This window comes from Callorhinchus milii, unplaced genomic scaffold (assembly GCF_018977255.1).
Source record: "Callorhinchus milii isolate IMCB2004 unplaced genomic scaffold, IMCB_Cmil_1.0 Scaffold3, whole genome shotgun sequence".
NCBI classification, from domain to species: domain Eukaryota; kingdom Metazoa; phylum Chordata; class Chondrichthyes; order Chimaeriformes; family Callorhinchidae; genus Callorhinchus; species Callorhinchus milii.
This window is the reverse complement of record NW_024704744.1, coordinates 87,794,146-87,806,565: the sequence shown is the minus strand read 5'-3', so window position 1 is coordinate 87,806,565 and position 12,420 is coordinate 87,794,146. Positions and strand designations below refer to the sequence as shown.

At 36.6% G+C, this 12,420-nt stretch overlaps 1 protein-coding gene across 1 annotated transcript in view; it reads left to right on the top strand.

Annotated features, from left to right (window-relative positions):
- The window catches only part of spata17 (spermatogenesis associated 17), a 111,200-nt gene that overhangs the window by 10,979 nt on the left and 87,801 nt on the right, over positions 1 to 12,420 (top strand). The window contains exons 4-6 of the mRNA XM_042333756.1: positions 1,025 to 1,075; positions 5,706 to 5,809; positions 9,687 to 9,810. Coding sequence (XP_042189690.1) covers positions 1,025 to 1,075; positions 5,706 to 5,809; positions 9,687 to 9,810 — 279 coding nt within the window. The remainder of the gene's footprint in view (positions 1 to 1,024; positions 1,076 to 5,705; positions 5,810 to 9,686; positions 9,811 to 12,420) is intronic.

Below are 12,420 nucleotides of genomic sequence, written 5' to 3'. Positions count from 1 at the left end.
TTTTGCAAATTTTCTCATATTTTTCATTCTTTGCTAAGGGCATTGACTTTTGCTGGGGGACAATTGGACCTGTACTGACAATCCCTTTGAACAGCTCACCCAACCTGCCTGTGGACTTTCACTACTGTATACAGTGATTGACAGCAGGCTACTCAATCTCGAGCAAGTGTATCAAAATCAGGCCCAGTTTAAGCACATATCCTTGGACTGCAATGAAGAGTGGAATCCCTAAGTGACTTTGATCGTAATTGTAGTGCACCAATAGTTACCCTGGTTGAGATCATTCAGTCAACCCAGCGCAGACTACGAATCAAACTAGTGATCTTTTGAGTCTCTACGACTCAACGCTGCACAGGGCAATGTAATTGCTCACTGGGCTATCTGGAGTTAGTAAATAATATTATTTGTATATACTACCCAAAAGGTTTTCTGCTGCTTTAGTAAAATGATTTATGTTATGACCAGATGAACAATTTAAATGTTGCAAATTTTCTAATAATAAATATATGGAATGCTAAATATATGTTATCTTGCACCGATGATTAGAAGGCATCTGTTTAGTACAGAGGTTGTTGAAGGTTGGGAGTTAAAATAACTGATTCTTTAAAGTTTTTATTCAACCAGACATTTGAAAATTTACATTTTCTTTATGCTTCGATGAAACTCTTAAAAAGACCTTATGGCTAAAATGTTACAATTCAGATTGCCATAAGCACTTGTGGATATTTCTTCTTTTGTTATTCTAGCCTAAGAAGAGTAATGTTGGTCATAAAACTCAGTGTAGATCTTTTCATGATGATTTATCTCAACCAGCATGATATTTGAATATAGTATATTTTAATGGTTAACTCTGCATTATACATAAAACGATGGCTGTCTTTTAGATGTAAAATTTGAGTTTTTCCTCTCTGTGACTGGAATTCTTATTATGGATTATTTATAAAGATTCTTAACTTTTCTATGTCAAATTTGAGCTATATGTTTCTGTAACTACAGTCTATTCTATCTTTTCTTTAATTCACAGAGAGCATATTTTATTATGAAGATGAATTTCTACAGTGAAATGGCTGTCAGGGTAAATATATCTCTCGCATTATTCAACAAACGATAACATCAATTGTGCTCTAAATATGCTTTTGTACTATATTTGGTAATTCAAATTGGAAGTAATAAGAGACTCAATCTCCAAAAGTGTAAGTGATATAGTAGGACAAAGACATTTTTGATTTATTGTATAAATTATTCTGTGTGTTTTTACCTAAAATGTATTTAAAATTTAGCAGAAGAATGACAATGTGTAGTCGGCCATTCATAGGACAGATAGTGCTATCTATTAATCTGTGCTTTGTCACAATTATGCCATCTTGTGGGAACCATCTATAGGAGAAACAGGTTTTATATTTGATTTTGAGGAAGGAACAGTTATGTATTAATTGATTAATTAACTCATTTACCATTGTTGTAGGGGTCACAAAATTAGCACTGATTGACAAAAAAAATAATATTTGATGTGAAAACATCATAGGATATTTTATTCACTACCAAAATAAATTCGTGAATTTTTTGTTTCTTGTCTTCAATTTTCAATTTGGCAGTATAATGCCCTGAATATCCAAACACAAACAATCTCCAGCAAAGGTCACCGGATGGCGATATGGTGTGGGTCCAAGTCCTTATTCTTGGAGTATTTAGCCCACTTTCAAATTGGGACATTTCTGGTATATATGGTTCAGTTACACAATATGCTGAATCTATAGCAACTACACAATTGAGGTGTAGTGTTACAAGATAACAGGTTTAATCAATAAGAGTAATAATATACTTCAATCCAATTGATAGGAGATTTTAACTGTGTTTAATGAAAGTATGCAGCTACAACAGTACGTGTAGCTTTGCAGTTCATTGGAATTATGTGGAAAAAAAATAAAATGAGTTCAAAAGAGCAACTAAATCAACAAAATATCAGTGAACAAACGGAGTACGTTTGTTCACTGAACAAACGTTCAGTGAACAAATCTATTGCTGCTGCTTAAGAAGAAATTGATCTTTCTGTTTAGTATTCAGCTTCAGAAATTGTCAAATGTCATGCCTGTAAAATGTTAAATTATGGAAAAGAAGTTGGGTTCTCTTCGAAAATAAATTTTGTAATCCTGGAGTCATAATGCAACAGAAGCATCAAGTAATGAATGCAAAAGCTATGAAAACATTAAAACTAATTTGAGCAGGGAGCACTTGGGGAAATTTAAGGATTCACAGTAATTACAGTACTAGTACAGATGGAAAGCCATTTAGTTTGTTTAAAATATTTCCTTGAACACAGTGCTTTTCAGTTAACAAACTGTTTGGGATACTGTAGTAGCAAAAGTAAGATTATAGAACTCAAAAGCTCCAGTTTGTGTCTCTGACTAAGGTAACTTTTTTGAAATCAATTCTTCACTGAGGGAAATGGACTGGAGATCACAAGATGCGTTTGGATGGAGAAGGCCCTTTGGCGCATCCAATCTCATCCCTCCAGAACACCTTTGCTACCAACCCCCATCACAGCAGCAAGCTGCTTTTTGAGTCTAGGGTCCTGGCCTCTACCACCTTTCCTGGCAACTTGTCCCAGTTGTTGATCACCCTCTGCGTAAAGAAAAACTTCCTGGTATCTGTCCTGAAATTAGTGACTTGCTGAGCTTGTTGGCAGAGATAGGCCAAAAAGAAGTCCAAAGGCTACAACAACAACAACAACAAGATTCCATTTATAAAGCGCCTTTCACGTCAGGAGGACGTCCCAAGGCGCTGCACAGTTGGGTCATGACCCGAGCGGGGGGAAATGGTCAGGGTGAGGGGAGGGAAGGGAGGGAGCGAGGAGGGGGGAAATGGTCAGGGTGAGGGGAGGGAAGGGAGGGAGCGAGAAGGGGGAAGAGAGTCGATAGGGGAGCTGAAGGCACGGTCAAAGAGAAAGGTTTTGAGACCGGCCTTGAAGGAGGAAAGGGAGGAAGCAAGGCGAAGGCACTGGGGGATGGAGTTCCAGAGCCTGGGGACTGAGAGGCTGAAGGCCCGACCACCGATGGTAGGGCGGTTGGGGCGGGGGACGTGGAGCCGACCGGAGCCGGAGGAATGGAGGGTACGGGCGGGTAGGTAGGGGGATAGTAGGTTGGAGAGGTAGGAGGGAGCAAGGCCGTGAATGGCCTTGTAGGTGAGGATGAGGATCTTGAAATCAATCCTCTGGGGGATGGGGAGCCAGTGGAGGCGAGCGAGGGTGGGAGTGATGTGGTCGCGAAGCCTGGTGCGGGACAGTACACGAGCTGCAGAGTTCTGAATGACCTGCAGCTTGTGGAGGGAGGTGCGGGAAGGCCGGCGAGGAGAGAGTTCCCGTAGTCCAGCCTTGAGGTGACAAAGGCGTGAACCAGGGTTTCAGCAGCGTGAGGGGTGAGGTAATGCCGTAGTCTGGCGATGTTCCGGAGGTGATGGAAGGCGGTGCCAGTTGTGGTGCGGATGTGAGGGAGAAAGGACAGCTCAGGGTCGAACAAAACCCGAGGTTCCTGACTGGCTTTGAGAGGTGGAGAGTGCAGCCTTGGATGCTGATGGTGTCAGCGCCTGAGGTGCGGAGGCGCTGACGTGAGCCAATCAGGAGGGCCTCGGTTTTTCGCACGTTGAGCTGAAGAAAGTTGTCTCTCGTCCAGGACTCGATGTCGGACAGGCAGCTGTCAGGACATCGGTGGTCGTGGAGTTGAGAGTAGAGGAGGAAAGGTAGAGTTGGGTGTCATCCGCATACATGTGGAAGTTAACTCCATGTCTGTGGATGATGTCACCGAGGGGGAGCATATAGAGGGTGAAGAGGAGGGGACCGAGGACAGAGCCCTGAGGGACACCACATGAGACAGTGCTAGACCAGCCTCCTCTCCTGGTTGGAAACAGAAGAGTGTGAAGATGAAATTCCAAATAGAAAAGAGAAATAAAAACATTTAAATTTAAAAATAAATTATTGACCAACCTTTTGTTACTGTTAGTAAAGTAATAAATTTGTTTCATAGATTTCCTGAACAGCAAGATTTTATTCATTGTTTTTTCTTAACTTTTGGAAATACCAGTTTTATATATTAAGTGTTGTTACATCTGTAAATTATTGGGTTGGTTGGTTGTGGACTGACATTATTTAATGAGGAATCTGCATAATTGATTGGATGATTCTAAAGGTCACTTACAGCTGACTTTTGGAAAGGGATGTGCTTGACTGTTGAGAAGATGTTATCTGCTGAGCACACATTTGCTTCCATTGAAATCTCCAACAAGGCATTAATCAATGACAATAATTTTGGCATACAAATAAGGGGTTAAAACTAACTCAGCCGTACGTGCCCAGAGAATTTTGGGGGCAAACTGGATTTTCAGAGACCTACATTTAAAAAAAAGCATGATATACTTGTATTTGATTTTTTTTTTTTATTTTATTTTCCATCTTATTAACATCCTTTTATATATAATATATATTGATTTCTTCCCGTTAGCACTGGGATTCATCAAAGATGAAAGGATACATTGAGATTCATCATTTCACATTCTTTAAAAAGTCTGGAAATATAAACAAGTTTCAATACCCTTTCTGTTCATTTTCAATTTGACTACATTTCAATGAATATTATGAAAACGCTTTAACCCTCTGAGAACTGGAAGTATTTTTGTACTGAGATTATAAAAGGGTCACCAGATTAAATTAGAAAATATTCCAAAAGAATATCCTTTTATTATACTTATTTCAGCTAATGCATTGCATTAAACACAATTTTTAGAAATTTAAGGAAGAAAGCTTTATATTTGATCCAATATATTGCACCATTGAATGGCAAGATCTAAGCATGGAGTCCTGTAGAGTAGTGGTTAGTGTGCTTGCCTTGCAAGCGAGAAAATCCGGATTTGATTCCCGGGCAGGCTGAAACCTTAGGCAAGTTTCCCACAAAACACACAATCAATCCACTTTACAATATATTCTGTGAAGTGCTTTGAGACATCTCAATGACGTCTTAAAGTGTTATATCAATTGCAACGATTATTATTATTATAAATTTACACCTGTGATGCAGTATAAATCCTTACTTTTGCTCTGCAGCCAGTAAGGAGGCAGTAAGCAGAGACTCGGCACTTAAGGGTAAGTCACGCTGGGTTCAATGTCTGCTGCGAGGGATAAATTAGACTCCTAGTGGCTAGATTAAGAGCAGCATTGGCAGATGCCTGCAGCAGGTTGTCTAATAATAATAATAATAATCCTTGCATTTGTATAGCGTTTTTCACGTCGGGAGGACGACCCAAAGCGCTTCACAGAATACACTGTAAAGTGAATTGACTGTATATTTGTGGGCGAACGCGGCAGCACAGCAATGTCCCACAAACAGTCATGGATTGAAAATGACCAATTTATTATTGTTTTTGGTTTTGGAGGGATTATTATTAGGCGTGTGGAGTAAGGAAACTTGCCCAAGGTTTCGCCCTGCCTGGAATTGAACTCGGGTCTCTCACTTGCAAAGCGAGTGCTCTAACCACTGAGCTACAGGATCTTTGGTCCTGGAAATGGCCCATGGAATGGGGAAACCTTAAGAAGGGAGAATCATTTGTAGAAAAACTTACCTCAAAAGCTGAAAATTATATCAAATATTCAAAGAAATACAGTACTAGACTAAAGTGAATACATGAAAAAGCTAACATATTCATAATTGCCTTGCCAGATCCAGAAAAGATGGCATGGATATTACAGTAGAAAGTACATCCATGATTACTGTGCAATGAAAAAGTATTTCAGAGGACTTTGCATGAAAAATCAGATTATAAGGTAAGAGTTCCATGACTTCTGTATTTTATAAACCCATGAGTAAAGATTTACTTTCTGTCAGTACTTGCTTAGGAATTTGTAAAGCAATCAAACATATACAAAAAAAGAGAAATGGTTGAAAATTTACTCATTTTGAAGATTTCCCAGTGTAAATTCTTTAAAGAATAATGCCTACAATTAATCAACATGGATGATACATTATGATATCCATTGGTATCTGTACTATCTTAGAAGTAATGCAGATCCTACAGACAAAATCTTGGCACCTGGCTTTTCTGATTGATCAGTAGATAAATGCATTAAGTCATGATTGTGAGACAGGTAGTCCATGAAGGTCCCAGACCCCAATGTTTGGTCTCTGCTGGAATTGGCTGATCTCAGATGGAGTAGAACAATTTGTTTCACGGTCCTAAGTAGAGGGAACAAAATCAGCCAGGATCCCTGTCATGATTATTCTCTATTGATGTCTGCTGGAAAGTGTGGTTTTGCGATGTTCCTTCGTGAACGGTATATGACTCAGCAATTAAGTCCCCCCGAGCTAAATACCCTGCTTATACTCATTGTCAAGGCTCAAACATAATGAACGGCCACTGAAGTAAGGTAGAGATAGGAGCCCCAACAGAACTAAGTCCCAACACATGAGAAAATGGTAGAAAACTAAAAATATATTATCTTGGTGGCAAAGATGAAACAGCATTTTTCCATAATATATGCATAATTTATAAGAAGATTTTTAAATATTGTTACAAAATAAAGTTTGAAAAACTGTTAAACTGTGTGATATTTTCTGTCATCATCCAATGTAAAATCAAATGAGAGATGAACAGGCTGAACTAGTGTAAGACTGCATGTAGTGATGTTTGATAGGACTTTCCATTACTGAAATAACACGGCATTCTAATGGTGTAGAATAATTTTCAACCAAATTTGTCTGCAATAGAAAGCTCCTAATTTTAAATATGTTATTTATCTCAACTATAGTCACCTGGACATTTTATTACATGTGTGCAGCTGTTAATATGGTTTCAAATTAAGACTTGTGTTATTACAGTGATAAATTGATCTGATTAATTTAAAGGCTGAGTATGCAATTGGTAAGCTTCTACACTTCTAACCTCTAACCAGATATGCAAAAACACAGACCAATGTTTGGATGAAGCAAATGATATCATGAAATTAAAAAATAGCCACCCTGTTGCTGAGTCATGACATTAATAAAATGTTATTAGCTTGGAGCTCAGAAAAGCTACTGTTATTTATTGCTAAAGTCAAAGCAAACATTTTAGTCATGTGTAGAATCTTGAAATGTTCTTTCTTTAAATTGCTCCTGATTTATTCTGGAAAGGGCCTGACTGAGGAATACTAAAAGTAACAGAGTAATTGCACTGTGGAAGACTGTTGCTCCTTGTCAATTCCATAGTTACATTATTACAGGCAGTGTCCATCTTCTGATCATTCAACTTCCCTGCAAAATCACTTAATGAAGTTAGAAGACCCAAGTTCACTGTCATAATTTTGTAGTACAGATTTGCAGAATATAATAATTTATCACTTGTCAAGCAGACAGTTTGAGTTTATACATTTAATAAGGGCATCCTTTAGTATGGGTAATTAGAACTGAACAGTTTGCATATTTACTAAATGCAGAATGTCATTGCCACCACGGCCTATTGCCTACATGAATTATTTCTCTATCTGAGTTAAACAGCTGTGCAATTATTACTGCCATGATCAGATAATTTTCCCTGTGTAAGTTTTCTCTGGTGAGGCAATTCATTTAACCCCTCCAAAACCAAACATTTTTTTTGCATAAAAACATGTTTCATGCTATATTGGAGGGGGTGGGACACAAAGCTTCTGCTACAAATTTATGTTAGGTAATGGAAGGTGGACACTGCCTGTAATAATACCAACCATGGAATTGATGAGGAGCAAATAGTTTAAGTTGCTGTAAAAGGTAAAAAATTCAAACTTCCTGCAATTTTTAATAAAATCTAGTATAACTGATAAATCTGTTTTTTAAAAAATGTTTTGTTTGAATATGTACAGTATTTAGTAAGCTACAGCCTTTTTAGAAAATACAGTTTGTGTATTTTAATCAGGATATATTAGTAGTACTAATTATTCTGAACTACAATTGTAATTATTCTGAACTACAATATGCATATGCTGGAATAATAATAATCTTTGCATTTGATATAACACCTTTCATGTTGGGAGAACATCTCAAAACGTTTCATAGGACTTACTGTAAAGTGTCATAACTGTGTATTTTGTCGGCAAACATAGCAGCCAATTTGCCACCACAGCAATGTCCTACAAACAGCCATGAAATGAATGATCAATTTTATTTGAAGAGTTTTTGGCCAAGACCGGAGGAACCCTCCTTCCGTTTTCAAATACAGTACAATAAAACCCCAGCTTACAGGAATTCAGACCTAGCTGGACCAGGCCCAAAACAGAATCATTTCTGTGGCCCGCGTGTGTGTAACCTCCCGCCAGCCCACTCACTTAGCGCGCACACCCATTTCATTACCCTTGCTGGCCTTCAGTGGACAGGGATATCGAGTTAGGCTCAGTTTGAATCCCACAAACACAAGATAGCTTATTCTTAATCTTCTGCCAGCAGGATTCAAACAATAACAATGCCGGTGCCGGATTTCACTGTTATTTTTCAGCACCGATTGAGATGTTCCCAATTATTACGTTTTCGACAATTTACATTTTAAGATACCCTTATAATCAATTATTTAAACATCTTGAATCTAACTTTACATTAAAATAATGAATTTGTGCTACGCAATAAAACAGGCAAATTTAAACAGTAAGTGATTTAAATTATTGCATGTGTACATTAGACTGTATTTCATTTGTTGAATTTTTGCTTTTACATTATGTCCAAACATGACTCCTATAGCTATCGTGAAGATCGTGCAGAATGTAAACCGTGTGTACTTTCATTTGTAGATCTGCTTGAAAAGTGTGGTTTATTGAAGTAAAATATTTAAGTAATAGAAATTAATATAATCAGAGTGTTTTAAACTTAACATCAGATATTCAGTTAAATAGTTAGTACTTAAATGATGCAGAGAATCCTGCCGTTTATTTTTCAATTTGTTAAACCAACATATGCAAAGATTAATTTATTTCTTAGTTTTCAAATTGGTATTGATGGTGATTTCATCATGTTTTTTGTGGTAGAATTTTCTGAACTCCTTTTCCATAGCAACATTTCACTTTAAATGCTATTTTGTACTGTGGTTTAATTGCTACAAAATCTCTTCTTTAAGGACAAAAGAGGTCACTGATGTTCCAAACATCTTAGGTTTCTGACAGAAACGGACGGAGTTAATGAAGTTTGTTCGGTGCAGTACAAAGCTTCAGACACAGATAGAGATCCTTTCATTGGAAATAAATTTGTTTGGCTTTACCAACCTACTTAGCAGTTAATAATAGCTTTGAGATGCAGGTCAGGAAAGGTCATATTACCAGGTTTCAGTGCAGTTAAAAACAGCATAGCAAGTACAACTTTTCAAGCTCTTAAGACCTGAAAAACTATGCATAAACATAACTGGCTATTCTCTAACTTCTTATTTCATATTAATAAGCAATTTCAGTAGCAGGATTGTAAAATGGGGCCATGTCACTCTAGGTAATACATTTACTTTGCAATTTAGTCCAGTGTTGATAAAAATTGCACCTCTGCAAAAGTAAAGCAATGTGATTTTTAAATGTCAATATATTCACTGTAGTAACCTTGAGTAAAATATTATGCTTAAGAGTAATTGAAAAAGCCATAACTATTGAAACTGAAAGAGTTGCATATAGATTTTGCTTTGTTCAGCTTCTTTATGTGCATTTCTTCACCCAAATATAGAAAAGAACTAGAAGAGTATGCAGAGACAAAGGAGAGGGAACGAAAGAAAAAAGCCCAAGAAAAGGAAGAGAGAAGAAAGCATTATGAAGCCCAAAAGATGCATTACCTCCTCAGTACTGATCAGGTCTGTGTACCTGTCCTGACAGCTTGTGTAGCCGCCTGGGTCCCTGCCTGACAGAGATAAACTATCAGGCTGAATGGGACATGACTTGCTGAAATGATATCACAAAGACAATACTTCGAGTTCAATTTAGTGCTTTTCTATTGTGGAGTGCAAACACCATGACTACTAGGTGACAGCATCTTCATACAGGCAGCATCAGCATTGTTGGCAGAAAGAGCCCAAGTCAGCAGTTTGATCTGCTGGCAGATAACACAACACGAAGGGCATAACCTCACCCTAACAGCTCATTTTGACTGCCTCGTTTTGTGTTGTAGTATTGTCAGGCACTAGCCAACAAGCTGTTAAACTAAGATGGTAAAACATTTTTTTTAATTGTCTTATCTTTTCTGCAACTGTTTCAGCAGGGTAGAGTTCCGAAGAGTAGGTTAATTGCAACTGACAGACTTGTTTTATGAAGGCTGCTTTAGGTTCATAAAGCAGACGCTTTTCGAAATCGATGTGTCTAGAAATGTCTGGAAGAATATTTTGATGAGTTACTACAAGCAAACAAAGCAGCCTCAGTCTATGCATAATATTTAGCAGAATATAGAGAAAAATATAGTGGTTAAAAAATAATAATTTCAAACTGCTGGTCAGCATGTGTAATACATTGCCATGTTGTAGAACAGCTAACTAAGTTGCTTTACAAGAAACAAAGAAAAACTAAAAAAATCTGGAAATCAAAAACAAATGCTGGAAGTCCACAGCAGTTCAATCAGAATCTGAAAGAGAAAAGTAGGTTTAACATTTTCAGCACAAAGCAGGGTCATGCTTGAAACATTAACCTGAGTTGGCATATGTTGAAAGTTTACCTCATGTTTTCCATGTCAGATCACTAAAATGTGTCATTCATAACACTTATTCTTTATTTCACATTTTTAAGTGTAGTGCACAAATATCAATAAATAATTCTATCTTTGCTTTCCCCCAAAAATTGGAACATCGCACAAGGTATACTATAAAGTATTTTGTATCATGTATCTATGTACTGACGCAGATATATATTGGATCAGACTTTAATTATCAAGGAATGTTGTGGTAAGGAAAAATGTTTTTTAGATGTGTATTTTAAACCAGCTCTACTCATAAATAACTAGCTGTGTTATGGAAGTAATACTTCAATACTGTTTACCAGAACACTGACAACCTACTTTCAAATTCTTAGCAGAGGTTTCTCTTTTTACACTAAGTATTATGGAAATTTTTACACTATGGAATTTTTAAACTCTTTAACTCTCACAATGTTGTTGTAGAGAAAATATATAATTGTCAAAGCCACAAGTTAACTTAGCCCATTTTTACTTTCATTTTGCAATATAATCCAAACATCATTCATAAAGTGACTGAAACATAAGTAATTAACCTTAATGGAAAAATAGTTAGTCATGCTTTCCTTGTCCATAATGGTTTCTGATGTACTTTTTTTTATATTGGAGAACTCCCAGAATAGGGAAACAACTGCATTTATAAAGCCACTTTCATATGAAAGAAAGTCTCAAAGACATTAGGAATGGGAGCAAAAGATACAGACAGCTTCAGGATAGTTTTGAAAGAACTGAAAAAGGTATGGAGGCAAAATAGTTTTGGAAGAGAATTCAGAAATAAGGATGTGGTAGCTGGAGACTTGGTGGAGAGGAAGAAATGGTGGGTGAGAGAGTAATAAGTGTTAGATGAGCAAGCGGGTGCATAGATGGAGAGCTGAAGAAAACTACAGATATGGAGTAAGGCTTTGAATAGGAGGGTGAGGATCTTGAAAACAAATTTGTCATGTGCCAGAGAGCCATTGGAACTTGGTGAGGATAGGGATGCTGGATGTGCAGGAAAGTTTTAGATCAATGAACTTTGTCAACCAGGAAATCTAACTTGGAAGTACTGGACTAATAGGGAACCGTGGGTATTACACACTAATATTATATTTTGTTTATTTTTCCGAACGTAGTTATATCAAATGTTTTGGGATGTAAATTACATTTTATGTCATTAGCAATTTTGAAACTATGCAAAGATCTTTAAAAATTGTGATTGTTTTATGTGTGGAATTTGACAGTAGTTTATGCAATACACCCACAACATATTGAGCAATTGCAGAATTAAAGGTTACATTGTTCAGCTGAGGCTGCAAATCTGTAACAAGCAATACATAAGTTAGCAAAACAAAACAAATTAATTTTGACCACAATGTTATGTTAGCATTCAAATCGGAAAGCGTACTACTGTCATAGTAATATGAAAGTTTTCTATCTGTATCTTAAAAGTTAATATTTACAAACTGAAGTACATAAACTATATGCTAAAATGTGTTAATTACTTGTGTTAATTACAAGCTGAATGAATTAATATAAATACACAAAAGTAATATTTTGATATTAATTAGCATATTAGCAGCAAGAAAAAATATTTTAAATAATTTTCTATCAAATATATTTTTTGTTGGATTTGCTAATGGTCAGAATAAAAATTCTTTCTTTGCCATTAAGTCATAACTTTATTGTAGATCAATAATTTAATTTTCAAATTGAGAATGTAAGTGTTTTTCAATTAAGATGGAAAATTGCTTAAGGTACAATTAAC